The following is a 17,342-nucleotide window of genomic DNA, read 5'->3' on the forward strand; positions in this document are numbered from 1 at the left end:
TGCCCCCCCTGCTGTCCCAGTCCACTCAGCTTTATGAACACCTGTAGGGACTTGGGTGCCCACATGCTTCCCTGTCTTGGCGGAATCAGCAACTCTGGGTATTGGAAGGGGTGATGGCTGTCCCACAGCGTGATGTGCTTAATGCCACCAAGCTATACACTTAAAAGTGGGTAAGCGGTAAATTCTGTTACATACATTTTACCACAAAGGAAGGATGTATTTGGGTCAAAACAGTATTAATTATGAAGACACAAGAGGGAATTTCTACCACCTTGGCACTCTGTCCTCTGAGAGGGCAGCTCGTCGCTGGCCCGGCCCTGCTCATAACCTGGATAAAATGACGACAATTTCCCCCTAGTTTATACCTCTGTGCCTCCGTATCGGGTAAATAAACTGGAAATGGATTTTTAAAAGAATAGTATACATATTTTAGGTCTGTCAATTTGAACGACCCCACTACGCCTTGGGCTGGAGGGCAGCGGACGGCCCGTAAAACAGCCCTCTCCTGAGGGCCCCGCACGGCGGCCGTGATTCTTCCTAATGCAACGCCAAAGTCACGCGTCGACAAAAAAGTTCATCATCCGTGGACCGCTTAACCGGCAGGACTATTCAAGTTCGCGCACACATAACTTTCCATGCACGCAAACTAATTTCCTGAGACACAATTTGTCAGAGAGAAAAGGGAAAAAAACACCTTAATATGTCATATGCTAAAGTAACTTTAAGGGCTTCGTAATAATAGATGCAGATGGGGACCCACCTTAACAACATTTTATGGCTTATATTTTAAATTCAGGAGCCCCCATAAATCCTGAACGTGCTCCTGGCCCTCAGATATTAAGGCTAAAAATGCAGCTCTGAAGTTGTTTGTCAATTTCTTCTCCAGAAAGCAATTTACCGTTGACGGTGTTATGTCTACGGCATATGGATCTCCAGGTAATAAAAATCTGGAGAGCTCTCCAAAACTCAGGCAAAAAAACCAAGAAGGTGGCCCCTGATTAATCACCCCTTTAATGCGGGATCCCAGAGCTGGCCTGATGATTAAGGCAGGGAGGGAGGGAAGGAGGCTGGAGGAGGGGAGGAATTAATGAAATAGACACAGGTCCTGGGCAGAAGCCCCGTGCCGTTTTAACGCACCAGAGGGAGGCGACGCGACAGAGGACCCTTGACACGTCCACACTGAGATTATCAACCCATCTTTCCTTCATACTGGCCAATTTAATCAACAAATGAGGTCTAACAAAGAAGCCAACTAGCTACGGTTTCCTGCTTTTTGAAGACGTTGTGGAAAATGGCATAAGGCGGCAACGTGCTGAGCCCGAGGTCCCACCCCACCCCTCTGAGCTCCTGCCTGCACGGCCTGTCCCTGGGCATCCCGGTTTGCTCCTCGCCCTTACCCGCCGTCTCCTGGATTCTGCCTGGGCACCATCACTGCTGGTCAGGACGGGCTCTCGGAGATGGGGAGACCTGAATGACCTAAGGCCTAAGATGAGCCTTAAAACCCAACACCCCGAGGGCAGGCTGATTTTCATCAGACAGACGGTGACTGGCAAATCAAGGTCAGCAGCTCATTCCAGCTACACACAGGGACAGGCAGGCGGAAGCGGGCCCCAAGGGAGTCCTTCTAGGAAAGCAGAAAGGGCCTCAGCCTAACCTCTCTAGCCACGGCGTCCTCACAGTGGCCCTGGGCTGTGGGATCTTCAGCTGAGAAGTAACAGGCTGGCCTGGGTGCTGCCAAAGGTCCCTTAGAGTTCTGACCCCTCGGGACCTAGGAAACCCAGGAGCAACCCGCAGAGAAGCGGGTGGAATGCAGAAGGGGCCAGCCAGAGGAGCTGGGAAAATGTCCATGAGGCCACCTGCAGGCCTGAGGTTTAACCTCCAACTGTAAGACTACAGTGCTGTCCATACAGACTCTTCCTCCTGAACATGGGATCCAGGGTCCACGCCACCACGCCCTGAGGGCAGGAGGGCTGACGCCTCTCCCCCCATCCAGCCTCCAGCACCCCCTCCCCCCAGAGACCCGCAGCCACCTGGGAGCTGCACGTGACACCCAGGCCACAAAGGACCAGCCGAAACCAAGGCCTTGCAGCCCCACTGGTGGTGGGAAAGGTGTCAGTCTCAAAATATTATTTTCAATAAAAGTTGTGTTTACCTAGAGAAGATTTACACAACCAGAAACTTTGAAGGAAACAAGTGGCCCAGTTCTTTTTAATAAAAGCAGCACCCGGCTATCCAATAACTCTTCTTTACAGAGCCCTGGACCGGATAAATACAGATCACAGAGCCGGTCTTTTTCCAGATGATTTTCAGAAAAGAAAAACCACTATTGTGTGAAGGCTACTTCTAAGGCATCGGTAATAATTCAGAAGAATAAACAACTTCTTTTCCCCGAGTTTCAGAAGTAGACGTTTTAGTGCAGAACATTAAGGAGGCAGGACAGAGATCTCCTGAGCGTATTTGTACTGTGTGTCTGTGTGTGTGTCTGTCTGTGTGCGCGTGTGCACGGGCATGCTACCCACAAGACACCTTTCCATTGGCTCGCAGTGGTCCTTCCGGGGCATTTGCAGAAGCTAAAAATGGATCCAAACAATTCTGAAAGGATGCACTTAAGAGGAAGGCATGTTTAAGCCTTACCTCTTTACAGCAGACACTTTGTAGGACGCCGATTCCTCACTCAGTCCCTTTCCCCAGTAGAGGTGTCCTTGCGGGCAGCACGCCTGGTCCTACTAGTTCTACCGCCAAATGACACCCCGACTCGCCCTGTCCCACAGGGTCCTACGGCCAGTGTCCAGGCTCAGGCCCATGCCACTCGTCTCGGTCACTTCTACAGCCTGCACTCAGGCTCGGGCACCCCCTGCAGGGGGGCTCACACGACACCCCAGTTCATGGTCGCCCCGGGCCAGTCTCCTGTGCTGGCCAGGGCTCCACATCGCGGGGCTGTCACCCCCAGAGCATGCTCCCCAGGCACAGTGCCCGTCACGCAGCAGGCGCCCTCGGCTTTTCAGAATGAGCGAACAGGCAACTCACAACCCTAAATTTATTCCATGTTTCTAAGACAAAAAGCCCCACTTCTCTCACCGGATGCGGCCACCGGCAGCAACAACGCCGGTGAACCTGACACGAGACGCCGCTTCAGTTCAGCTGAGAAATTAAACCCGGTTAACCTTCAGCTCATTTGCACTCCAGGAAAAACGAAGACGGCCTCCAAGACGCTTCAACACTGTCATAAATCCCACACTGGCTTTCTCCTCAGGGTTTATTTAGCCTAATTCCTCCCACAATCTGAACAAGCCGCTACCCAGGCTTCCAGACCACAGCTAATGAGAAGCAGAAAATGGGATGGGGCGAGGACCGCACCAGGCTGGCAGGGAGAGCGTAGCCAGGAGGCAGGTGACAAGGGGTGGAGGCAGGTGACAAGGGGTGGAGGCAGGTGACAAGGGGTGGAGGCAGGTGACAAGGGGTGGAGGCAGGTGACAAGGGGTGGAGGCAGGGAAGTACAGAGCCAGGCCCGAGGGAGCCCAGTCCAGCCTGTCCGCTCCCAGCGGCGGCGGCTCCGCAGGGCCCTGGGGATGGGGCGCTGCCGTCCTGCCCGCTCCGTCACAGACAGCCCTGCACAGACACCAGGACGCTGCGAGCCTCGGGTGGGGTGAGCACGGCCCCTGGAGGGAAACCAGGGAGCCCAGGGCTGCCATCAGGAAATGACCCCCTCGAGGCCGTGAGCACATGCAAGGGCTGGTGAGGGCACCCGCGCTCAGTGGGTGGCACCGAGGGGGCAATCCCATGGTACTGCCCACCCTACCCGTCACTCTCGACGCGGGCTGGACAGGCCACGGCCCGTCTCCTCCAGGTCAAAGGGCAAGGCCTTCCAAGGCTGCACCGAGGGGCAGGAGGGCGTTTCTCTGGGAAAGCTGCCATCCTTTCAGTAATCGACGGGTACGGAGGGGAAGCCAAGGCCGTGGAAAGGAAGGTGACTGTTCCGGGCGCAGGATTTGGGGTCTTAACGTTCCGCAGAGGCCTTACTGGGCTTGAACTGAGCCAGTTCACCACTTTCCCTCCTAAATGCGCTTCCACTCAAGGGTTGGGAACTTCCAACATGTCCTTTCCCGACAGTCTGGCTCCTACTTGGACCCACATATTTGTAGCTGTCATTCATCTGTTCTTTCTGCCTTCGGCAGGGTCCCGGCAGCTGAGAATCGGTGAGCCAGCCGCCTCTGACTCACGGACACAGGCCCCAGGTTCTGCCATTTCCGACTTCCTGACTCACGGTAATAAAATTGACAGGAATGAAACTTGGATGTCGCCCTTCTTCTTAGGTGGGCCCGGAATATAAAGACTTTTGGTCTCAGGGACGCTTGCTTAAATATTGCCCAATAATAGCCTGCGACACCCTCCAGCGACCCAGGGAGACAGTGAGGCAATGACGTAGGCTCCCAAAGAAACTTAAAAATATCAAGAGAAAAAGACAAAAGCCAGTGTGGCCATGCACTGCTGACTCCCACTCCAGGTCAGAAACCACACAACTTCATGAAAAAACGTGGCACCATGACCTCCGTGGTCACACAGCTCGGACCTGCGGGTGGACGACCAAACGGCCGACCAAAGGGCCAACCAACCGGAGAGTGGGCCTGTGGGCGGCCGTTTCTCCGCAGTCACAAGGCAGCGTGGATAATCCACATTATTTATTCACATGGAGGCCACCGCGTGGCAGGTTCATTTGATGGCATGTGTGGCTTCCTTTATTTTACTACTATCCAAGAGCCACGATCTTGAGGCTGCACTAACACCCTGTGGGCCCCACACGCAGCACAGTGAGCCCCCAGGCCCTTTCCATCATGGGAAGAAGGGAATCCTTCCTGGGGAGCATCCTGGCCTCCCGTGTTGTCTTCAGCCATGAACCTGAGAGACAAGGCCATCGTCTGGCTTCTAAGGACACTGCCCGGTCAGTGTTTAGAGCAAAGCATCTGCACAACTGATTATCGATAAAGTCAGAGAGGAGCCAAGCACGGAGAAGTAATCCTCGCATTCAGAACTGGCAGTGGGGGGGGGGCCCCCTTTGGACTCTGACACCTCAGGGACTTGGATCCGAGGAGCCAAGGAGCCCAGGGGAGGCCAGAACGAGGGGTCCCAGGCTCGCTGGCATACGAGTGCTTGCTTTAAAAAACAGATGATTTCTATAAAGCCAGAGAGCTTGGCAAGTTTTCCAAATATGCTTATTTGACTCAAGAGACCTCCTGAAGGAACACTCTGTAAAATAAAATAATTACATTTTTTAAGCACATACAACACAAATCGTTATTTCAAGCCCCTGACGAGAAGCATCGAGACAACCCCAGTCGCTGCGGGTGACAGTCCTCGAGCGGGTTTGGGGTGTTATTTTTACAGGAGCGCTTCGAGTGTTTGTACTTAATGGGTTCTTCTCTTCCCTGAAAGATCAATTATAACAAAGTGCAGCAAGTATCTGTATCAAAACGTCCCAACCTGTCGGAGGGAATTAATTTGTGAGTTTCCCGGGAAGGTTCTGGTGACGGGTGGGCCCTCAGGAACTGCCTGGAACCTGCGATCCTCGGGCTGGCCTGCAGAGGGACTAGGGGTGGCAGAGCGAGGCTGTCCTTACGGTCTCCCGACGGCCCACTTGATGTACTAACAGATTAACAGGAGAGAAGCAACGCACGTGGAAACGTCAGTCCCCATCAGCTCAAACCCACCGACCCAACGTGACCTCACGAGGCTGACCTGCCCTCAGGAGGCCTCAAAGGATCTTTCCCTCTTTCAATGGGTGATGACTTCGGAATACTGGAAGGGCGAAAACCACCAGTGCATCCAATGAGGCAGATGACCCCTTTTCCCAGGTACAGCATGGAGGCCCTGCAGTGGCATGTGTGTCCCAGAGGGTCTGGATCCACACCGGTCCACCTGGTGATGACGCCCCGTCCAGCCGCCCAAGTCCTGGAGGAGAGTCAGGCCTCACCCAGGTGCTCCCGAGCGGGTGGGGGCGAAGGAGCCACTGCCACGTATTACCAGAAAGTGGAAAACAGACTAAATGCAATTTCAAGTTCTTCAAAGCACAATAGTTTAGTTTGGTTGCGCTATATAAGGCCTTTCAGTACTGTATTCCTGTGTTTTTCTAAGGTGGTTTACATGGAAAAAATAATAAAGGAAGGCAAGTCTCTGACATGGAAACATGAAGCTTGTGCCCTTCTCTCCAGCCTCCCAGAGCCAAAAATCCCAAGGTTCTCTCCGTAACACAGGCGTAGCCCGGGGCTGCACACACCTCCGAGGGCGTCCAAGGCGACTTACCCGCAGCGTGAGGAGTCGTACCAATCCCACACGTGCCTCTCGAGAAAGAGGCACGACTGCTACTTTGGGAAGTCGGAGTAACCCAAATACCGAAATCTGACGCAAACGAAAAAATTAGAGCCTAACATCCCTCATGAACGTAGAAACACAAATCTGAAACAAAATAGCAAACTTAAACCAGTAATATGTAAAAAAAAATAATTAAAAAAATCAAGAATTAAGTGGTATAGCCCAGCCCTTTAAGTTTGGTTTAAAAATCCTAAAATTGACTGACTTCACCACACTTCAAGAATAAAGGAAAAAATAGGATTATGTGACACGTGTGCAAAAACGACTTGATGAAATTCAACAGATTGAGGAAACACCCTCAGCCTGAAAAAGACCCTAAGGCCCTATCACGCTGGCCGGTGAAGACTGGACGCCTCCCCCCTCACCGGAACAAGGGGGTGGCCCGCTGTCACCACCTCGATTCGCATCACCCTGCAGGTCCTGGCCAGTGCGGTGAGAAGGTAGCAGTAAGAGGCATGAAGATCAGCGAGGAAGGAGCAAACTGCCTTTAGTCACAGACATCGTGATTTCCTACGCAGAAAATCTCAGGGAACCTGCGGAACAATTCCTAGAGCTAATAACTGAATTGAGCGAGACGGCAGAATATAAGATTAACATACAGAAGTCAATGGTTATATCCCAGCAGCAATAAAAGTAAAGGAGTTCTAAAAGGATTTAGAATGCCATCCGATTATTTAGAAATCAGATTTACAAAGACGTGCAGGATCTCTATGCTGGAAACCATACAACCGCTGAGAAAAAAGGAGCAACTACACAAATGCAGAAATGAACTGCAGTCATGAACTGGAAAATTGCTCAGAAAGATGTCAACCCTCCCCAAACTGACATAGATTCAAATTCAAATGAACTCCCAAGCAAAATACCAACAAGCATTTTTTTTTGCAGAAACTGAAACCTTGATTGTAAAAGTAATATGGAAAATTAAGACACCTAGAAGCCAAAATGATCCTTTTTTCCTAAAAGTTGGAGAACTCACATTGCCTTAAGACTTGTCACAAAGTGACATAACTAAGGATGGTTCTGACACAGAACAGAGGAAAGGAGCACTTGGACAAAACTGTCCAGACCCATCTGACCCGCACATGGGTGGTCAGCTGAGTTCTGTCCAAGGCGCCCGGGTGATTCAAGGGAAAAGGAGAGTTGTTCCCCACAAATAACGTGGAAACAGCTAAATCACGGCGGTGAAGAGGTTAACTGAGCCCCTCACAGCACAGTAAGTAATTCAACATGATAGCTCACGCACTCAAACGCAAAGGCTAAGATAGAGCTTTTAAGAGAATTTATAGGAAAATATACTTGTGAAATTACCTTAGCATTTTCTGTCTTTAAGAAATCTTGCCTAAACAAAGGAAAACGACATTAAACTGGATGTCCTCAAAATGAAAAACTTCCACCCATTAGCAGATGACTAGAAAACAAAACTACAAACCTCAGAAAATTATCCCTATACGTACACTTGATAAACAACCTGTAAGCAGAACAAATCAATAAAAAACAAGTGGCGCCAATTAAAAATGGGCAGGAGACTGGCAGGCAGACGCCGCACAGCGGAAAGGCAGGAACGGTCACTGGGCGCCGAGGTCCCCAGGAACGTGCCGCGTGACACCACCAGCGGGCAACGCCTCACCCGCTAGAGCCTAAGCCTTTAAGAACCCACGTCAGCCAAGTGCCGGTGAGTGCGTGGAAACGTGAGACGGTCCGACACTGGGGAAGGTGTGGGCAATCTCACGAGGGCCAGCGCTCCCACGCCCGGGAACCGACTCGAGAGAAATGCACCCACGGGGCCCGAAAGAGGCAGGGGCACGACGCTCACATGGGTTTCGCGCGGCGCAGCCGAGCGTGGGACAGCTGGAGCGCGCCGACGGGTCGGATAAACGCGGCGCTCTCCTGCGCGAACTCCGCGGCCGTGAAGACGAACCGGCGCGCGGACCCTGCGTGAGCCTCCGATCACGGCTAACGAGAGTCCAACCCAGAAGAGTCTGCTCTCTGACCCCATTTACGGGAAGCTGGGAAAAAGTAGTCAGATCAATCCCTTGTGACAAATCAGAACATGGGGACCACCGGGGACAGGGGGTTTTGAGTAAAAGGAAGCCCAGGGAAACTGGCGTGTTTTCTATCTTTGGGCCAGTGGTTATATAGTTGGACACGACTGTACAAACTCATGTACACTTAGAAATCTAAGGACTTTACTATGTAATTTTTATTGTTAGTTTAATTCTGAGTATTCAGATATTTCTATTTTCTAACTCAATCTCTCCCCAAAATTCACCCTATATGGGGTGTCCCAAAAAAATGTATACACACTTTGAATTATAAAGGCAGTGTTTATTAAAATACACTTCATTTTCAAAACGGAGCTATCAGCTGTATACATTTTTGGGGGGACATCCTATATGTGTGTGTAGATATATATAAACCAGACTGCTGGGTGTCCCCGAAAATCTATTTCCCAGTTCTTCCTTACAGAAGGAAACCCTAATTTTAGCCAATACAGGACAACCCAGCTAGGTGTGGCCACGGGACAGCCCTGGCCAACGAGAGGAGAGGAAATGCCAGCTGACCTTTCTGGAGTGAAGCGTCCCTCCTTCCTGTGTCTGCTGCCTGGAAAGCGAGTGGCAGGCCGGTCGCAGAGGCTGGCCCGCAGCACAGGAAGGCCCACAGCCGGGACGTGCAGAGAGGAAAGCTGGGCGGCCAGCCCGTGACCACCTGGCCACCAGGCCGCCTCCGCTCCCTCACGTGCGCTGCATGCGCCACGGCTGCACCTGCTGAAGCCATAGTTTGAGGGCCCATGTCCCACAGCTGAACCGAACCCTAACCTGATTCACGAAGCGCTAACCAACCAGATTAAGCCTCTCGTCGATTCCCGTGGCCCATCAGGAGCATTCAACTCGGCATCTCCTACAGCGCTCGGTGTTTTTTCCCTTCTCATTCTCCAAGTTCACTTTAAAGAGTGGTTTTTAAACCAAAAGGAAAACCCCCCCCACGATTTCTGTGATTTACTGTGCAACTGGACATGCGAGGACACACGATGTTTCCCCTGCACACTCGGTGCCTGTGCTTTTCTGAACACGCCGCCGGCAGGGCCTCGCGCAGAGCGGAAAGGAGTGGACCGCGTCGGAGCACCCCGCTCAGAGGGTTGCTCATTTTTGTCTTGACTATCGATTGTAACACGCAGCCCGACAGGAAAGGCTCCACAGTGGAGGCGAGCGCTGGTATTTATTACGGCGCTGGTGTTCATTATGGCGGCCTCTGACAGGGGGCCATTACAATCAATTTTTATGTTGCTTATGTATTTTCTTTATCTAATGTTCTTGGCATTGTGTTTATTAGCCGGTTAACAAACACTGGGCTTGGAAGTGGCTGTTTTTTTTTTTTTCCTCTTGTCAGAAATAACGAGAACTACAATCTCAACCCAGCTCCTCAAAATCAATGACTGGAGGAAATCAAATGTTACATTTCAGAACAAAATGCTGAGGAGGGCTTTCCGTGTTTATGCTTTGCAATCAGAGAAACAGAGTGGGGATCGTTCACGAAAGTGAGAGAAACGCGTCCTGCTGGAGAAGGCGACACCCTGATGTCATGCTCAGAAGGGGATTTCATGTCCTTCCTCCCCAGCTGGTCGGCCTGTACCTGGGGTGCCAAGGAGCTCCTGACAGCCATTCTGGGGTATTACTATGAGGCTCACCTGGCCCAATGAACAGAGAACATGGGGCCTAATTTAAAAATCAAGATTAAGCCCTGGCTGGTGTTGTTCAGTGGTTAGAGCACCGGCTTGCGCACCAAAGGGTCACAGGTTCGAGTCCCAGTCAAGGGCACGTACTAGGTTGCAGGGTCAATCGCCGGTCCCGTTTGGGGCATGTTCGGGAGGCAACCAATCAATATATCTCACATCTACGTTTCTCCCTCTCCCCCCTTCCTCCCACTCTATCTGAAATCAATGGAAAAATATCCTCAGGTGAGGATTATCCAAAAAGAAAAATAAAAACCAAGATTAAGCGGGCACCTGCGTCACCCAAGTTCAGAGAAAGCCCCACATCACATGTTGAAGAATCAGCATTCTGTAGTCAACACCAAGCAACTCCTCCGTAAACGTACCCTCATTAAACACCTGGGGGCTCCTGAGTCAAGGGCACGGCCCTGTGCTTCTCAGAGGGGCGGCTTCTCGGGCAACGAGCCCAGGTGCGGACAATGAAGGACACGCACTTGGGTTAATTTCTGCAATTGCACGTGGCCCCGCGCAACACATGCTCAATGGACACCAAGCAGGAACCACGTGAGCTCCTTCTGGTGCTCCGAGCCCCCCCCAGAGGGTGTCCCACGGGAGTCACTCACTCAGCGTCCGGCGTCTTCCTGCCGAGCAGCCTGATCCCGTGCAGACCCTGCTGGCAGCCGGAGAGCTCGAGCTGCCCCACGGGGCTGGCCACCGTTTTGTACTTCACATCACAGGGCTCGTCCATGCTCCCTCGCACCTGAGGGGACGATTTTTGAAGCAGCACATGAGACAGTGTGTGGGAAAGAGTCAGCTCCCTCTTAAATCACAACAGAAACCCCAGTTATTTAAGACATGAAAACCTTTTCTATAGTTTCTCCCCATTTTTGGAGTTTGCTCACATAATGTGTCATTTTTACAATATAGTTACTTTGAGGACAGACATGACCATCATTGCCTCGAGCAGCAACTGGCGGCACGCTTGCCTTTTATCCCCAAGTCACTGCCCCCTCTTCTCGCTGCTCATAACTCACCGCAGGCCGAGATGAGACCTTCTGAACGGCACCTAAAAGCTACCCTTCTTTTAACAAAACAACTAAACAATAACCGAGGTTCTCATTAATGAAAACTGAAGACAAAGCGTGATATTTGGAATAAAGCATATTTAAAAATGAAGTATTAAAAAATGAACTACAGGAATGGAGTGAGCCCAGCACCTGCACCACACCTGGGTGAGGAGATGGTCGGGAGACATGAACAGTCGGAATAAAACTTGTAGGATTTGGAAAGCCTCACATCTTACTTCCATTCAAACAAAAGTACAAATGCATAAAAACAATGCTATGACAGAGCCTCCCAGTTAGTTTTCATAGCTATTCACTTCGGTCAACATGGCAAAGGCTCAAAAGGAAGCATGGACTCACTAAAAACAGAGAGGAGCCAGTAAGGGGTTCAGGCAAGTTGTTATTTTATAAAAACCACCCTCACTCCGGGGAGGCAAGAAGTCGGTCACTCGAGGAAAGGTTCAGGGTGACTACCTGGACTGCTCCCGCTCCCCTCGCCAGCTCTGCAGCCGGCCCAGCACCACTGTCCCTCCTTAAGAGCCCACGTCCCTCCTTAAGAGCCCACGTGCGGGATGTTTCCCAGAGCTCCACCTCCGACCCAATCAGGCAGGATGAACTGACACAGCGGGCCACCTGCCCATCAGGGCCCTGTGAGCTCCTGCCAGAGCTCAATGCTCCCTCCCCATCTCCACTTCTTTGTCTTGGGGCACCTTGAATGGCCTTGCGTGAAACTGTCGCCTGCGTTAATTCCCTCCCTTATGGAGCTTTTCGGTGAAGGCACTCCCATCCACCCTGCCCCCACCTAAAGCAGGGTTTACCCAGGACTCCTCCTTCCCTGCCTCCCCCCCACACACACCTGGTGTCAGTAAGCCCGGGACCTCACCATTTCAGCTGGCTCTCATGTCCACGCTGCCCTCCACGAGGCCCCTCATTAACTCACCTACCCGAGGAAGGACTTCTCAGGGCTCTCATCACACCTGGGCTCTTCCCAGCCCCCAGCCCCCAGCCCCCAGCCCCACCCAGTAACAAGTCAACTGCTAATTACAGGAGGGGCCACAGCCTTCAGCAAGCTGCAGCCCAGGGGACACCTCCTCTTACTGCCTGGTTCTGTAAAGCTGTTGGGGCCACCACACACTTGTCTGCACACGTTTCCATGGCAGAGATGACTGCTTGTGACAGGGACAGCATGGCCCCAAAACACTGACCACATGGCTGTCCACAGAAAAGGTCTGTCGAGTCCTTCAAGGTCCAGGCAGGACATCCTTCCCACCTCGTCCCCCCAGTTCAGTAGCCCCACATTCTCAGGAACCCTTCATATGCAGCATGGCTTCGATCTCTCGGCCTTGACACCCCTGTCCTCTCAGTTGGACTGTCCTCTACCTGCCCATCCAGCCTGCACCACAAGGCCTGGCATCTGCTTAATTGTGAAACCTCAACAAACCCCACCAGCGCCAGCCCACAGGTGTCCCTCCTCTGTGCCTCCCACCTGCTCCTAATATCACATACTGATGGGCAACAGCTAAGGCAGAAAGGTACATCCACACCCATGAAGAGGTCCAGGGGCACTCCCCAAACCTCACCGTGTGTGAGCAGTACCCTGAGGTTCCACCCCAAGCACCCAGGCTCCAGAGCCGCCCTGTCCAACTCCCTCTTTCTATGCAAACTGACAGGGGCCTGAACCTGGTTCCTCTCCAGGTTCCAATGGGTCCCATGGGGTTTTGCTGGGAAAACTTCTCAGATGTTCCCCTGACGGCAGAGATACTGACACATCACACTCCCTGAATGTCCCACCTTCTAGGGCACCTCGGCCTGTGGGAAAGAAACCAAGCTTCCAGAGTGTCCTCTCACCCCCTCCACTTCACCTGCGGGGTCACAGGTCCCACACATGGCCTGTCACTTTGCCTGTCTGAGCCACTGTGCTTTGCCCTGCAGGACAAAGGACACCTGATTCACAGGGTCAGCGCAGGACCAGCCCGAAAGTGTGAAGACCTGGCAGCCAGGAAGGACTTGGGGTTAGTTATCCCAGCCACAGTGGACACTTAACTGAATGACAGTGGCCTTTAACCTTGTCACCCAGGGTGCTCTACCCTCCTCTGCAAAATCTTATCCAGGAGCATAAAAATCTGATCACTCTCCAAAAGCAGATGGCCACCCCTTCTTCCAGCCCCCCTGAGGTTCTCCCCTCATTTCTTGGGGCCAGGATCAACAGCTGTCCTCTCCCCACACATCTGGGGACATTTCCCAGCCCCCTGACCTACTGGCAGGTGCTGAGGCAGGGCGTTTGCTACAAGTTGGGGTCCCACTGATGGCAGACGCATCGCACACGTGAACTGGACAGTCAGTGTGTCCGCCACCCAGGCCAAGAGTCCAGCACCCCATTTTCCAAAATGTGCTCCCAAAAGAATGCTCAGAGGAAGGGTTCCAGGGCCCAGAGAGCAGCCTGGACAGGCCACCCTCCTGGGAACACTCAGCGCGCCCGCTAGCATGTTAAAGCTCCGAGCAGTCTCCCAGCAAAACCAGCTTATGTTTGTTTACATAGCTTCACAGACGGGTTCCCCACAACCCGTGCCTCCCACCAGGTCTCTGCTAGGCAGCGCTGGCCCCCAACAGGCCCGAGGCTGTTTCTCAGCAGATCCGAGCTCAGGAGACTTGGCTCAGGCGCCAGATCTGGAGCATGACAGGCCACAAGCCCGGCTTCCAGGCAGGGCTCCCAATGGCAGGTATCAGAAGCTGAGACCGGCTAATTTAAGCACAGAAGCAATTTACTAACAGGCTGCTCTGTAACTCCCAGAACTTCTGGGAAGGCTGGAGAAGCGGGCTCAGGAAACTGTAGGAACTGAGGCTGGCCGTGGTCCAACCGCAGCCAAAATCGAGCCTCAGGAAACATCTGTGGGTACAGCCAGGGACTGCAGGCATGCAGCTGCTGCTGTTGCCACCGTTGCCCCTGGAAACAGGATGTTGCAGCCACCGTCAATTCCCTGCTGCCTGGCCTCCCTGTCACTTGCATCTGACTCAAGGCCCACTCAGGAGCCCAGAGCTGGCTCGGGGACCCAAGCCAGTGCTCGCCTGTGCCGAGTGGCAGGGGAGAGGGACAGCTGCCAGGAGAGGAGGGCTCTGCCCACATCAGCCCCTGAAGGACAGGAAGCCAGTGCTGCTGCAGAAATTCGGGCTGGCACACGCCCCGGCCAGGAGAGAGTGAGCGCTCCACGTCCTCTCCCCTTCCCAGGCCTCAATTTTCTCATCAATAAAGTAGGAACAATAACACTGACTGCCAACCCCCAGGGGCTGTTCTGTGGGCCCCACAGGAGAACGCGGAGAAGGCCATGGGTGGGCGGGGTGGGCAGGCGGTCCTGCAGAACAAGGACCCTCATCCTCCACGTACTCCACGAGTGGCCCAGGAGGCAGATCCAAGAGTGCCGAGGAGGGGCCGGGGGCAGGTCAGGGCGCGAGGGCCCACCTGTCCCGGTGGCCAGGAGGGACTGGCTGAACTTTGGAGACTGGTGGCCTGGATGCAGTGGGGAAGGGCTGCCAGCCACCCGGCTGTGGCCCGAGCTGGCATGGTGGTCTCCAAACCAAACAGCACCCAGCACGCCAGCACCTGCATTCCTGAGCTGGACCACGGGACTCAGATGCTCGGCCTGCCCACCGCTGCCCCTGCCCTGCTGCCCATGACCAGCACCACACGCCCAGAATGCAGCGCTGTCCCTGATCTGCCGGGTCTGTGCTCATGCCAGAATCAGGCCGCTCTTATCGCGTTAAGAACCAGCTCTGTGGACCTGCACGGCCACCAAAGCGACAGGCCACCCCAAGTCAACCACAGAGCAAGGGAGGTTCCATCCACATCATGCCAAGAACCAGAAATGGGCCATCAGTCCAAAACTGCAATAACCCGCAGGTCCCAAATCTGGGCCCGAATGAGCGGCATATGTCACATGTCACGTCCAGTCGGGGTGATTTAGTTAGGCAACATCGGAGGGAGTGGCTCCTTAGACTTCCTGATGGGTTAAGTAGAATTAAAATCAAACCCACTTCGGTTTCCCCAATGTGAGGATTCACTGGGGGCCCCTCCCCCAGGACTGCGGCCTGGGACCCAGGGCCGGGCTCCTCCTGGCCTGGCTGGGCCGGGCTGGACTGTCACCAGTGCCTCTGGGTTTCTGAGCCCATGAGCAGCAGCATTGCTAGTCACAGATAATGCACCATAACCACGACGGCCACTCTGCCAAACAAAGAAGTGCAGCAATTGTGACATAATTTTCTATCAGCGCTGCCAGCAATGGACTCAGACTCCACAAAAACCTGTGCAGAAGGTTCTTTCCCACAGACAACAGCACGTTTGGCTCGGTGTCTTCCACAGTAAAAATCAGCTGAACGCTGACTCCTACCACGTAACAGATAACGTCCCCAGGATGGGAAGGCTGGCGTGGCAGGCGGTGCGTGCTGACCGAAGCCCAGCCTGAGATGGCAGGTGTGTTTGTTCCAGTGCCACGGAGCTGGCAGGCCGGCAGAGGGGTGGGGGACGCCTGCAGACAAGCTGGGGGTGTTGCAGACCCCAGCAGGGACCCGCAGTGGCTAGAAACCAGGCAGAAAGCAGAGAGGTTCAATAGCAGACGGATGCGTTGGGGAAGGAGCACGTCTCAACACGGGCTGGTGGGAGGCACCACCTGGAAGGCAACAAAGCCAAACACACACGGGGCTGCCGCAAGCGCTGGTGGCACAAAGCAGCGAAGGGATTCTGAGCTGTGCGAGTACAGCAGGCCCTGCCCGCGACGCCCCACACTGCGACGCCCCGGTGCTCCAGGGACCAACCCACCACTGGGCTCCAATGACAAAATCCCACCAGGCTCTTCACCCACCAACACCAACCCAGGGACGGCCATAAGCCTGACCCCAGGAAGTCCACCAAGACGGGAAAAGGCCCTGAAGACACTTGCTCGGCAGTGACTCCACAATATTCACAGCCCTACCAAGGCACCAAGCCCAGGGCCGAGCAGGCTCTGGATGGCCTTAGGGGACTCAGGGAGGCCACAGCCTGGTTGGTAGGGTAGCCGCTATGGGGGAGCAGGGCCACGGTTTGGGGGAGACATGAACTACTAAGAATTTTTGGAGAAAATGAAGTCTATAGAGAGCTGAATGGTAACGAGGGGCTGGCAAGTGGGAAGATGCAGGTGCACAGCAGGTTGAGGTGAATACGGCCTGAGGCAGGAGCCCAGGAGGCAGGCAACGGGCCCAGGGTGCCCTGGAGAGAAGTGCCGTGTGACACAGGGCCAAGGGCGAGGCATAGCCTATGGGGCCAGTGCTGAGTCTGACTTTGTCCTTGAGAGGCCCCAAGCTTTAAACAAGGGGCAGTCTACCGGGTTTGTGTTTTGTTAGGCCGAGGGACTGGACAGCCCTGGCCCCGACGCTGTGAGCCACCAGCACTGTCGGGGAAGCCCTCTCTTCTACAGCCTGGAGCAGTCCCAACCGATCTGCTGGTGCCAGCACTCGGGTTAGAGCCGGGACACTGCAGCTGCTCAGTAAGCACTTGTTGAATAAACGAGATTATATGAATCTTCAAGCACATTCCAGGAAAACTCCAGGGTTAATGAGAGCCTGCAGCTGGAGGCTGTGAGGTCTGATGGCCTGATGAGTCTAGGAAGGCTTCCTGGAGGAGGTGCAGACATAGGAAGAAAAGTAGGCATTTTCTGGGGGAGGGGGGAAGAGCGGAGAGACTGGGGCAGGTGGGTCACATGCTAAGACTCTGGTGCTAGATAGAGAGCCAGGACATTTGGGGGACCTGTGAGGCAGCCGGGTCACAGGAGGGAGAGGACCCTTGCCAGGGGGGGCCACTGGGGCGGCTCCTGGAGCCGTGAGGACCCAGTGTGGGGGGCGGGAGTGGGAGGGCAGAGGGTGACACTGACACCCCCGAGAACGTCCCGGTCCTGGGCCGAGGAAGGGCTCACTTCTTTCTAGAACCTCCTCCGTGATGGACAGGCTCCGAGTGTGCACAGGTTCTGGGGCTAACAGCGTGCGGGCTGCCTTCCAGGCCAGAAGAGAGAAAGAAACAATTTAAAACCAGACCAGCGACTGCTGCTGAGCACAGCTGTGTAGGAGGCGGCCCAGCGGAACCTCAGAGCAGAGGGCACAGTGCCCAAGCAGGGCAGAGCAGTCCGAACGGGGAGGCCCAAGGCCCAGGAGTTAGGTCAGACTCAAGGGGCCTAGGGAGG

The 17,342-nt window shown here is 54.0% G+C and overlaps 1 protein-coding gene across 1 annotated transcript in view; it reads right to left on the bottom strand.

The window, feature by feature from the left end:
* Positions 1-17,342, bottom strand: part of MGMT (O-6-methylguanine-DNA methyltransferase) — a 149,110-nt gene that overhangs the window by 105,802 nt on the left and 25,966 nt on the right. The window contains exon 2 of the mRNA XM_081158414.1: positions 10,699-10,835. Coding sequence (XP_081014540.1) covers positions 10,699-10,835 — 137 coding nt within the window. The remainder of the gene's footprint in view (positions 1-10,698; positions 10,836-17,342) is intronic.

This window comes from Miniopterus schreibersii, assembly GCF_964146895.1.
Source record: "Miniopterus schreibersii genome assembly, chromosome: 14".
NCBI classification, from domain to species: Eukaryota; Metazoa; Chordata; class Mammalia; order Chiroptera; family Miniopteridae; genus Miniopterus; species Miniopterus schreibersii.